Source organism: Polyergus mexicanus, unplaced genomic scaffold, assembly GCF_030449975.1.
Source record: "Polyergus mexicanus isolate NDT 795.1 unplaced genomic scaffold, iyPolMexi1.0 SCAF_27, whole genome shotgun sequence".
Taxonomy (NCBI): Eukaryota; Metazoa; Arthropoda; class Insecta; order Hymenoptera; family Formicidae; genus Polyergus; species Polyergus mexicanus.
The window spans coordinates 572357-585764 of NW_027223347.1; the positions used below are offsets into that span (position 1 = coordinate 572357).

Sequence of the window (13408 nt, forward strand, 5' to 3'; positions counted from 1 at the left end):
TCTCTCTCTCTCTTTCTTTGGAGTTTTATACGCATAAAATATGGACGTAGCGTGATATGGCTCAGGAACCAATCAGTAGCGATCCGGAAAATTGACAAACGATCTCCTTTTTTTCTCCCCTATGGCTCGGTTGTGTCGTTATCGGGTATTCCCGTAAATCGAAGCGTCCAATACCGTTAATGGATTATTAATGATCGGCAGAAATGTCGCGGCTTCCTGATGAATCCGACGAACTGCGTATATAGTTACGATTCGCCGGTGCGTATGTATCGGCCAGGATTTCGGCATCGTTCGGTCGCATAATTTCCCGCGCTGGCAATCATATCGCGCGAGGATAATTGGCACACGATCCGACAATCGTCGTAATTTCGCGTTCCCGCTGCGCAAATTCTGACGTGTGACACGCGACGGATCGACGCTCCTGGGAGGCACCTCATTCAATTAGCCACTCAGTTACTCGCATCACATCGCATTTACCCATCAGATTCCCGCCCGGGTGAACTCTCTGACGACCCTCTCCGAAATTCACGTCTGTACGCCGTGGGGCCGCCGCGCGGCGGCGGTCTCTCTGCGAATTCGTGATTTAAACTTTTCGAGATCGACGACGCGAGGGGGTGCCTTCCTTCTCGAGTGAGATGCACGTACCGGCAAGGATCTCACGAAGCTGTCACGCGGCAAAACGGCTTTAGTTTGCGCGTCACTTTGCGCTGGCAGTATTGCCTCTCTGCCATGCTTCGTCAGCAAAACTTTGTTAGTTTTCCTAACGCTCTTTCCGCGACGCTTTATCAAGTACTTCCTAAATCAGCGAGAGAAATTGCTTTCATAACTGCGAACCGGTTTCTCTCCATCTACCGGGGAGTCCAATAATTATATTTTCGATATAATATCGATTAGATTATCGATAGATGCGTTAATCATAATTCATTGATTATATAATTCACATATATAATTTTATCTCTCTTTTTTTTTTTTTTTTAAATAAATATAGATAGATTGAATATCATAAATGGCTGTCTTTTTAATCTTCTGTCGAGGGCAATAGAAATAATAGTATTTTTCCAGGGTCAAAGTAAATGATTGTCAAGCTATCGGCGAAGATGGCGGAGAAGTCCGCGCTGCGAAGCCACAAAAGTTTCTACGAATCCGCGGCTGGTTGCAAACTCGCCGAAGGGTCGAAACCACCGGCGCCGTGAAATTACTCGACGGACTCCCGCGGGGCCGAACTTGTCCGCGACAATTTCAAACTTATTTTAACATTCATATAAGCTCCGCGCCCTCGCTCGTGTGCGAGAGCCCTTGAACCGTCATCTACGCATCCCTTTCGCTGCGTAACCCGAGAAGCGACCCGTGTACGACGCTCTTCCTCGATGTAAGGACGCGCAAGCATAAGGGCGGCTTGGGATTTACATAAGCTTATGCGTAAACCTTCGTATGCCTCGCGGAAAGGGGATCGACGAAATGATGTCGCGGCGAAACAACGCTCCGGGGTGCGCTCATCTCGCACTGATAATTATAATAAAGCGGCCTTATATGACGTACGAGCGACGCGATAAGCGTCATTGTCGATTCTAGTGGAGTACAAGCGATCAGATGCGATTTAAAATTTTTTTTATCGGTTTCGTAATGCGATCTGACTTTAAATTTTACAAAAAGTTATGTAGCAATATTATCCCGAATATGTACAAGAAAAGAAACTTTCTTGGTTAATTGTTCTTATATCTTATTGTTTTATTATAATATACATATAAATATATATATATATATATATATATATATATATATATATTAATTTTTTTATATTTTATTTTTCATTTATTACTTGTAATTTTAAAATTTATTTATACACATAATATTGTATATATATATATATATATATTTTTTTTTTTTGCATATAATATATAGTCTAATTTTTACTAAGTATTTGCATAGATAAAATTGTAATACATAAAATAAGAAGTGTCCTTAATAAATAAAATGACGCAAGAATAATGTAATATTACAACGCAAGTATTTTTAAAATTGAATTAATAAATTATGTGTTATGCATCATGTTATGATTTTATCATTTTTTATATACCGGTACAAAAATCAATTTTTACTTGATCTGCGAACTACTTTGTATTTCAATAACCCAATAGGATTTATTATCACGCGCGTAGCTGTTGTTTGCCTCGTGGCGTTGTTAAATCTTACCTCCCATCCCATGGTATGTTTTGTATTCATAGTCTGAGCGAAAATTGCTCCTAGAGCACAATAAAGATTATACGAACCATAAAGTAAGTTCAGCTTAACTTGCCGATGTTTATTTAAGCGTGTGAGATATATTACGAGAACTTTTTCATTAATTTTATCTCTATACGGGCTCATCCCTTATATCCTTACATTTTCTTTTCATATTAATCTCTTTCTCTTGCGGCTCTCGTGAAACTCTGTCGAGCCAACCGACCGTGGTTACTGCGAAACCATTGTCGGTGTGTATATCGACAGAGAGAGAAAGAGAGAGAGATTCTCTCTGTTGGACATCGAGAGTACTGACTGGAATTCTGAATGAATCTGCACTCTTACGAAAATGTCTGGAACTACGCGAACATTCGTCCTGACGCACGATTAACAAGGAAGGTAGCATCTTTCCTATGAAGTATGATGGGAACAAATTAAAATCGCAGTCTTGAAAATTAAGAAATCGTGGAAAACATTCCTGCAAAAATCATTGATCGATGCATTAGGTGCATGTTAATGTTTAATTAATAAATTTAAAATCTTTTCCCATTCCTTTTTTTACACGAAAAAAAATGTTACGAACACAAATCGTGCCTATCTTGCGACATGACACTTCCATTTTTATATCTATGTTTTTTAATAACCTTCATACGTCGCACATTTCGCCTGGATTAAGCAAAGGAAAAAAAAATAAAAAATGTGACGCTATACCTGTGGCCGTGGTAAGTATTATATTGCGATATACACTTTCCACAGCATAAAAAATTCTTCACGTAGTAGACAAAAATATTTGCGCGAAGCTTATGGAAGCAATTTATGTGCAAATATCCGCTAAACTATTACATATTATTACATACGTTTATTTTATTTCAGTTATCTCATCGAATAAAATGTATTTCAACACTTACTGCATTGATTTTCAAACACATACGGCATCTTATAGAATATTATTAATTTAAATATATTATTTCTCATATAATAAATGTTTAGACGCTAAAAAAATATAAAATCTGTCATGTACGAGCCTCCTAAAAGATTTCAAATAATGATTAATAATTTATTATACATAGTTATTTGAATTATCCAAAATTTTGAATACGGCAAACGCGATTACCATACTTTTCATAATATATAAAAAGTTTTTATACAATAGCTATGCAATATCTTGCTATAGATTCTATGCGGATGCGGTCGATTAGATGGTACCGAAATTTCAGAAGCTATTTCCACGGCCATACACTTACGGCAGAAAGATATGAAGCCGCTATTTTATGCTCCGGACATTGAGATTTGTGGTTTAGTCAATCATTTTACCAGAGAGATTGATACTACCTGTCCTTCTAGAAATGCTCTCGTGGAAGCTGCCAGATTAGCAAGAGCATGTATAAAACCTTTGACCGAGTGCGAAGCTTGTACACATGGTGCTCTTATCATACCCGGAGGGTTTGGTGCCGCGCGTACTTTGTACATATATATATATATATAATAATTTGATAGCGTAAAATAGCGTAGAAAAATAATAAAATACAAGACAAAATACTAAGCCGTATAATAATACCAATAATATTATATTATAATAGCATAATATAAAAGTTGTGAATATATTCGATGTTGAAATATGTAGTAATAATTTTCACAAATATTCAACAATTATTTTATATTTATAAAGGAGTAATTTTGTCGAAAAAGGAGCAAATTGCACCGTCTTACCCGACTTAGAGAAGCTTATCGAAGACTTTTACTGCGAGAAAAAACCAATCGGATCTATGTGCATAGCTAGCGTGCTTATCGCTAAAGTGTTGAAAGGCGTGAAAATTACACTTGGCAAAGAATGTGAGAATAATTGATCATCTTCTCTCGTCGGTTCTCTCTTCTCTTCTTAATATCCGTTGATCATTTTACAGCACCTAAAGAATGCTGGCCATACGCGGATGCTATCAAGAAGGTCAAAGAGATGGGTGCTAAAGTAGAAATGAAAGATGTCAAAGGAGTAACACGATGCAAGAAGTACAACGTTGTCAGTACACCAGCCTGGTTGTACGAGCCTGCTACTTATTCAGATATTCACGAAGGTATCGGTAAACTTGTCACGATGCTAAAGAAATGCATAAATAAGTAATATACATATTTGTGAATATGTCTAAAAATCATATCTTATGATATTTTCATATTTTAATAATGTTTTTCGTCATATTACAATATTTATTATATCTACCATTTTTATATGCCTTTGTATTTTTGATGGGTAAATATTTTCATTATATCTGATATGCTTTAATACTTTTGTAATTGAAATTTGTAAATTGCAAATCTTATTTTTTAAAATATTAAAATTAACATTACCCAAGTCTTATGTGCGAGAATGCGTATTTTTCTAAAGTAGGATAGGATTCCATGGGTCAGGAATGTTATTTTCAAAAAATATACTTTATTCAATTTTTTTACTATGCCTCTTCGGAATGAAATGAGATGAACGAGGCACACGTTTCTGATATATATTGTTAGCGCAGGTCAGTAAGCCTAAAAATACAGTTAAAATAATCAACAACAAGTAAAACAACAATGAGTCGAGATCCGCGTTAACAAATCTCCATTGATTTAAAATCATATTTTTGTTCGCTAAATAATGCGCGAATCTTGGTCGAAAATTTCGTCCGAAGTAAAAGTCGTCTTGAAATTCTAGTAGGTAATTCCAGCGTAAATACTTAAGTATTCTTTATTTTATAATGATTACGAATGGCAAGAAGTGCTTAGAAATTTTCCTTATTAATTGTAAGTAACATTTTCCTTATAAATTTCGAGGTCGATTTGCCAATCTCGTTAAACCTGCAAACACTGAGAGAAATAATTAACATATTTTTATAATTAATTACAAATATAAAATAGACAGTCTTTATTAGTTTAATAAATGTATGCGGATCCTCACCTAAAATATATATCCAATTAAAATTAATTTTCTGCGTTGATGGACGCAGCTATAAATCCCGCATGTTTAATATTATTTGAATAAACGTAATATTATTATCCTGTTTTCGCTTTAGCTATTAAAATATTAGAAATGTAAGCATCACATCGATATAATATAATTACGATAATAACGATTTTTGTAAGTCAATTTGAAATTTTTGTATAAATGTTTTCACAGGTTAGTTTTTTTCGTACACATTTTTCACTTTGAGCACCCAATATGAAACTAAGTCACGTTCGTTTTGGAAAAAAAAAGAAAAAAAGAACGAAAGCAAAGCTGTAACTAAAAGAATCAAATCTTATATATATTTTAAAATATAATATATTCCATATTATATGCTGTGTGTTTCGTATAATGACAGGATAACGAGGCCGCACGAATCTCGTGGAATTCAGGTTTAACTCGGGCACAAGTGTCATTGATTCCAGAATTGAAGCTTACTCGAGCGTAACGTTTACGTACAAGCGATGAATTCAATCAACGTAAAAGGTCTCCGTGCATAATAGTTAGCTTTGCAAGCGTTTTGCCAAAACGGGAACAGTTCTTCAGAAAGTGTCTACATGTTTGGCATAAGTTATAGTGTCACATGGAATTTCTTAATCGATGCAATGTAGGCTCGAAAAATCATATAATTAGAATCTTTCAAACTTACGCAATTATCACCTAATGTAGAGAATAGTTTATTGGCTAATAAACAGAAACGACGGTATTATATTGTATATATCTAACGCAATACCTTCGCACATCATAAATGCATTTTTATCCTATAATATCTTAAAATCTAATTAATTATCTCGAATTCTCGAATCGTTTAGGAAATGTTATAGAAAGTTTGTACAATGGTACATTAAAGACTACGAAATGATGTTTTCGACTCTCATTTCATTCATAGTTACAAACCACCGTCGGAGTTCCACCAACGTTAGGAATTAAATACCTTTTAAACCCGGCGACGTTAATTTCAAAATACGATTTTTAAGTCGCCAGCTTTCCGAATCGATTGAAAAAGTTCGGTACGCGCACACAGTATCGTACATAAAGATGCGAGTCTTCTCTGTCTCTGACGCACGTTTTCAAAAGAGACGACTCTTTTCAGAGATACCTTGGTTCTGATCTCGAGGCCAGATTTCGCGTTTGGAAGAAATCCCGAAGTTAGCGTCCGCGTTAACGTACACTTTAGCGATGTTTGTGATCTCTCAGCTGAGAGCAAGCAGTGGCTCGACCGACATGCCGGATCTCCTAGCCTTGTCCTCTTCGTATTGTTTGATTTTCATAAGCTTCCATTTACCTTTACTCTGTTTCTTTTTCGATGTTTCTGTGGTGGTCATTTCCTCTGTATCAGACTGCTCTTCTTCCTCCTCCAACATTCTCAGAGTCTCGATGATGTTTCTGGGTTCCGTGATGCGTCCAGTGGAAGTGTCATTCTTGTTAGCGTACACTACGGAAAGATGTGAAAAACTGGATTTTGGCGGCGCTGTAATATCGGCGAAATCGCGAAAATTTGCGAACAAGTCTCCGCCGCGGATTGGTTGGGGTTTAGGATTCCTGTAATACTGCGCGCGACCACGATTATGATAGTACGGATTATAGAGGCTTTCGTCCACCGAGTACTCGTCGTTCTCCTTATCCTCCGGATAATAAGTACCACCGCGAATCACGCCAAAGTTACCCGAACCTAATAGGGAATGCTGATCTTTGCTCGTTGCGGCTGGATAATTACGTTCGCGTTGGAAGTAGCCCAAAAATCTGTTAGGACGATATCGTTGCTGCTGCTCCGTCAACGGAAGTCGGTGATTCGCGAAGAGTTCTGCGAAAGACGGGAAGAAATTTTGACTCTGCGTCTCCAAGTTTCTATCTCCTACATCGGTAAATTGTTCGACGGCGATGCGCTGTGTATTTTTCGCCTCTTGATCCTTAGAGGCGTCAATTTTTTCAACTTCGGATGGTCTCTCCTCGCTCTTATCAGTAGTATCATTGGACGCTTTATCCAGACTATTATATCGCGTGCTATTTTCTACGCGATCCGATTGCAAAGTTTCGGATTCATCCGGCTCCATATACATGTCGGAATCGTCGTATTCTTCGCCTACTTCTGACGCTGACGCCACGGAATCCTGCGACAGAGGAAAAAATTTTTGCATAATGAAAAAAATACTACGAATTGTGACGTCGCCTTTCGAACAATAAATGCGAAATGCAAGCTGAGGAAAGCTTATCGGTACAAGCAAAGAAATGTTTTACGAGCCACGTTACGGAAACGAACTATTTTAAATTCAATCATTTTGTAACGCGAGAACTTTCTTCGCGCTTCTAAACGCGCATCCGATGATTTGTGTAACAAGCGTAACGATTAGTTTTACTCGGCATCAATATTAAAGAATTTATTATAAATTATCGAAATTATCATTATGCTAACCGATTATAATATAATAACTTGATAAAAGGATACTAAGTTCTCCGTTACGTAATTTTTTGCGGTCTAATATTATTTCAAAATAGCGAATGATACTTTTATTTACACTAATTACATGATAATTGTGGATTACGCGTTAGCGGAACTTAAATAAAAATTCTACAAACTCAGCATGGTTATTTCTTATAATTTTTTATTTTTTCATTGTGGTTTCCTTCTTCTAGTTTGTTTCCTTATTCAAGAAATTAACAAGAAAAATATAGATGGTCACTACCGGAACATTACACTTTCTATACCGTTATTCTCAGAATTATTTTTCTGTATCAATCTAACGCGACAGCTGCAGTGATTAAGGATCGTTCAAGCGTGACAGGAAATATTTCAATAAGCGCAACAGTTTGTTTCGGGGAGTGCATCGACCGAAGAGGGACAATCTGCGTGTTCGAGCCCACCGTGTCCTCGCCTTGACATTTAAGACATCTTCGTGCGAGATCGTTTGTGCTCAAGATTAGTCACCATAGGTCATACGTAACCCATACATTGTACTATGTACCATCCACGCGTACCATAATATCGCGTTGTATTGTACAAGAGCGCGGTACGATTGTATATCGACTACATGGCGTCGTGGTAATGCGTACGAAGCGCGTAGATGGTCGTTGAAATTGGTTGCGACACATCGCCGAGACACGCCTAGCATTGTTACGAATATGTCGGGTCAACACTCGTCTCATATAGCTGTATCTGCCTTCCCGAAGTTAATATAATACCTTGCTCCCGTATCAAAGTTGTTCCCACAAATGCGACATTAAGCTCGCGCATGAATCTAGTTTTATCATCAACTACAACACATTTATTATACATGCCAATTTATAATGCAATGTGTACACTAGAGATATGTCCCTCTCTCTTTCCCAAAACATATTATATCGATTAACTCTACTTTTTGTCGATTTCTAAATTTTATTATCAAAGCGCTTATTAATATTATATGCTTTGATAGTGAAATTAAAAAATTTTCTAAAAAGCGAAGTTGATATCGTATAATACTATTCGAACAGAGAAAATTATTATGAAAGATTTTGTTTGAAACAAAGCAATTATAAATCAATGGTCGCGAAAAAAAATGGCTTTGACGAAGAAGGATCGTGGTAGCGGTTCCGAACGTTATACGGGCGTGTAGACAATAAATTCTACACGCACCGACGAATGAGGTTGATGGATGAGCGTCTTTCCAGCCCATAATGCGAAATGAACGATAGACTTTACGAGCAAGATTCTATCCACGGAGTTTTGATCGTATCGGAAAGAAAATAATATTTCGCAGTTAATCACTTCGGTATAATTATTCGCCTGCTATACTAATGTAATTAAGCGGCACTACAAAGCTTACATGTGAGACAAATTGAAACACTACCTTTGCGACATTATATCGTACAGTAAAATTTGAATTTGAATGTTTACTTATCTCGATTGATACGTAATAATTAAATATCCATGATATTAGGCGTAATGGGTATAATCATGCAAATATTAGTTTTAATTAGAAAATAAATTATTTCCTAATGTGTATTATAATTTATTACAATGTGTGTATAGTGTATGATAATAGTATAAATCTTTCAGAATTGTGTTGCACGCACAGATACAAAATTAGTGATTTGTAGAGAAAGCTCATTGAAAATAATAGAGACAGGAGACAGTGAAATTAATATTATGCCATATAATTAGAAGAGTTGGGTATAAAAAAAAAAAGGAAGAGACAGGTTATAATTATGTGATTGCAAGGTATGATTTAATCAGTTCATATGTCCGAAAGAGTTGCAAGATAAATGCTATAATAAAAGTACTGGCATTTCCATGTAGATCTGAATATTTCATCTGAATTTTTATGTGTGCGTACATATTTATTAAAGAGTTCTCTGAAATATACGACTATTATTCTGACAAAAGAACACGCAAATATAAGCGTTGTTACATTTCAATAAAATTGATAAAAATGTATATTAAGTAATATTGTTTAAGGAAAAGATACAAGTCTCAAACTCGGAACAAATATATTAATGTATCAGAAATATACTTGATCAACGATAATAAGAAAGTAAAAAAATACAAAAAGACGTGATGATAATTGTTATACATAATTACAGAACGCAATTAGTTTCGCGATTTGCACTTAATAAATATACTAAGTTCTTATTAATTTAAGAATTATAGTACAAATGACAAAATAGCAAGCGTTTGAGCAGAAAATTTAAACAGGATCTAAACTAGTATGAAAGACTTAGAGGTCTTTGTAACGATCGAAATTGACGAAGATTGACAAAGAGAAGAAAGCTGAGAGGAAAAGAAGAACACGCTATTATTATGCGATTACGAGATGCAAATTAGGCCTGCGATGCGTTTTTTTACCAGGTAAAATATACGATGTGCATCCGAAGATTATTATATTATCTCCATGTGTGCATGTGCGTTATCCAATTAACTATAACGCATCTATCCCCGTCGGTTGATACGAATTATATGTGAATTAGGGGTAATCACACAGCACGAACAGCCGCGGGCCATACGATGGATGATCCGCGGTTCTTAGAGCAACGCGAATTGTCTTAGCACGAGGAAACTTTAGGAGCTAACATTAGGAAAGCGCATGTGTTGTGACACGCGAAAGTGCGGCAGAAATCCTGGAGCGAAATCGACATAAGTTACTCGGCTGATCGATCGTGAAATACAAGCTTGTAATTTTATAATGTTTTTTTTCTTTTTTTCATAAAGTTAAATGAGCTTAAATAAGATCAGTTGCGTATCAAAAATCCATATATTAGAAAAATTCATTGATTAAAGCATTATAATTGTCATCTTGTTTTGTTTTATTGATTTAAAAAAAAAAAATAAACGTATGAATAAATAATGACGTAAAGAGAAAGTTATTTTCAGATGTAAAAAGATTAATACTTTTTTCTTTCCTTTTTACTTTAAAATAGAGCTGTTACAAAAATAATATATTGCGGCGACATATGGTAAGAAAAGTGATTATTGTCATCTAACAAAAAAATTCTTGTTAAATTTATTCAAACGAAAAATATTATATGGAGCATATTTATGCGCAAGCTATATAAAATTGTTTTCCTGTATACTTTTTGACGTATTATTGCCGATTAGCATATTGTTATAATATTATATTTCATTGTCAATGATTGCTCGTTTGCATCGTCATAAATGTAATTTACAGCATCCTGTCGATACAATCTCTGAGCGAAATAATCGCACATCTGATTTATATTACTCGTCATCCATGAGAGCGTTACGTTATGGATATTGAAACAGAAATATACTACTTGCATTTATTGCGACAAATGGAATTATACTTTAGCGATGGATAGAGTTATAAGCGTGACGGTCAAGAGCAGGACATAATCAAAACAAATGCAGATATACTTGCATTTTTCAGATGTATACTTATATTTTTTATATTTAATTATATCGATGTAAGAAAAAAAAGGAATGTAAAATATAAATATAAATAAAAGCATACATATATATATATATATATATATATATACATATATGCGTTTGCATATACTGTACGAATAAAAGATAAGATAAGATAACATAAATTAAATTATGATAATTTATTTTATATGTTAATAACATAATATCTTTGCAACTGTGAAATTAATATATTTCTGACTATGCTATAAGTTACAAAGACATTTTGTAATATATCAAATTGATCAGAAGATTTTATCTTCGCTCAAGTATAGATGGTACAATGGTTGGCGTTAATATTCATGCGGATAACTATCTTCATATAAACTAACTTAATATAATACGCGAAAGGAGAACACGAGATGTTTTGTTGAAAACGAGATGATATCTGTATGAATCTGATGATAATCCGTGTAAAATATGTAGGCGATTACTGAGGCAATCCTTTCGCCTTATATACCGTATATGTCGCGATTTCCCATTGAAATCCGACTTTATCAAGCTTTAAACATTCGAATTGTAGCATGGCGATACTATATATGCAATCTGTTCCTTTTTATTATTCTTAAAAAATTTTTCTTACCTCGTGTTCGACAGCATGTTCGTCCTCGGGAACCGGCGCTCCATCTGAAACAAAGAACCAGATCTTTGTGAGAAAGGTTACATCCTATTGGTAAATGTGTACGCGACACACGTACAACACGGTTAAATTGAGAGTACTGATATTTACGATGCAGTTATGCGCCGTAAGCAAAGAGCGAAACATCTTTGAGACAAACACGCATCCGCGAATCGCGGATGGAACGACTTCGATGGTCGATATCGAAACTTGACAAAACATATCGCAGTCCGTTAATGATCACCCCCGATTGCGTGCGCGGATCATTGAACCGGTCGTCGCATCACTATATAATAATAGTTGTTCACTGTGTTTTGTATCGCGATTTTCAAGGAGCTTTGTGGAACACCTTGAAAACGCTACATACATTACATACGTATATTGGTTATACGAGAGATCAAATATATCGTAAAAGTCGATAATTTATGGTTTCATATATCATCGAATTAAGGGGGTTATCTGAAATTTTGTGTAAAATTTATTTTTATTTTAAAAAATAAGCGGATTCAGATATTCGGCAACGATACCTGAATTATGATGTAGTAATTTAAGTTATTTTTACGCTACGTAAACTAGTATATACGTCCTCGTAAAATACATTTTAATACCACAATGGCAAAGGGATCCGTTCCTGTGAAATGCGATTTTTCATCTGCAAAACCTTGGCTACTCTTGTTTGTGTCGTCGAAATAAATTCAATTGTATTTATCGCTTTTCACGAGCGCACGTTTAAATGTTAATTTATATCCACCTGCCCCCTCCCCCCTCTTTTATAAAGTATTGATCGCGCACAGTGAAACTCATTTAAAAATACAAAAACATACGGAAGAAGAGAGAAAAATAATGGCACGTTGTTCCGTAGCATTCGATCGAGCAGTTATTAATTAGCTCACAGACATCATCGGACTTGCTTAATTAGTTCGTATCTTACTGACGAACGATCTTGCCGTGTTTCTTTCATTCTCTCGACACGAGAGAAAGTCAATTACGTCGACGACAAGTCGTGGACGTTTACCGAGGATTTAGTACGTCTCCAGAGATACTTGTATAAAGTCAAGACCCTCGCTCCCTCGACATTGCTTGTCAACTGTATATCTGAGACACACGGTACTGGGTTGACAATGTTTCCAACATTTCCGCCTCTTTTTTTTATTTCGCCATAAATCTCAGGAGTTACGAGTGAATTTGATAACTTTTTAATGAGACATGTGATATTTGTGTAATACTTAAATTAGAATAACAACTGTGATAAGAAAATGGCTTCTAACATATTTTTGATTAGATTGAATGCGCGTATTTATTTCCGCGAGATAATTCGCGATATTTCTTTCGGTGTTCCATTTTTTGATTTATCGATCCGATTTTCGGATCGCATCGAAAGAAATTAGCTCAATGGACTTGTTAAATCGCGATCTGTCAGTGCGTCAGTATTTCACCGCGCCAATTATGGCTCGCCGCGATGTAATGAGGCAGCAGCCGGCAATTTGTTGGTGCGATTCCGCGGGATTCTCGTAATTTATCGTGCCGCGTGTCGCCATCAAGAATCACGATCCTTGATCACCTTCCGCTTAAATTGTCAGATACGGCATCTCTTTGAAACGTGTTAACAAAGAGAGAAAACTATACATTTTTAATATACAGATATACACAGCGCGAGTTATTCATATATAAATAATCGCTAATGTAGCGATCTATACGT

General features: G+C 35.6%; 2 protein-coding genes across 3 annotated transcripts in view; one reads left to right on the forward strand and one right to left on the reverse strand.

Moving 5' to 3' along the window:
- Window positions 1–2792: 2792 nt before the first annotated feature.
- Window positions 2793–4339, forward strand: LOC138943603 (glutamine amidotransferase-like class 1 domain-containing protein 3, mitochondrial). Its single transcript, XM_070314573.1, has 4 exons — window positions 2793–2942; window positions 3395–3684; window positions 3890–4053; window positions 4125–4339. The coding sequence occupies exons 1-4, from the start codon at window positions 2793–2795 to the stop codon at window positions 4337–4339; spliced, it is 819 nt and encodes a 272-aa protein (XP_070170674.1).
- Window positions 4340–4439: 100 nt separating this feature from the next.
- LOC138943566 (uncharacterized) overlaps window positions 4440–13408 on the reverse strand; it is a 52900-nt gene continuing 43931 nt past the window's right edge. The window contains exons 2-3 of one of the 2 annotated variants that reach the window (XM_070314488.1): window positions 11674–11717; window positions 4440–7302 (exon numbers count right to left, since the gene is read on the reverse strand). In XM_070314488.1, coding sequence (XP_070170589.1) covers window positions 6385–7302; window positions 11674–11717 — 962 coding nt within the window. In that variant the 3' untranslated portion in view covers window positions 4440–6384. The remainder of the gene's footprint in view (window positions 7303–11673; window positions 11718–13408) is intronic. The other variant, XM_070314487.1, reaches the window with a different exon arrangement.

What these genes read in the sequence shown, in the direction of transcription:
- LOC138943603 (XM_070314573.1), top strand. Translation starts at nt 2,793, where the DNA reads ATGTTACGAACACAAATCGTGCCTATCTTGCGACATGACACTTCCATT. An exon ending in ACGCTATACCTGTGGCCGTG is followed by an intron (nt 2,943 to 3,394) that starts GTAAGTATTATA and finishes ATCTTGCTATAG; the next exon opens with ATTCTATGCGGATGCGGTCG. An exon ending in TTTGGTGCCGCGCGTACTTT is followed by an intron (nt 3,685 to 3,889) that starts GTACATATATAT and finishes ATATTTATAAAG; the next exon opens with GAGTAATTTTGTCGAAAAAG.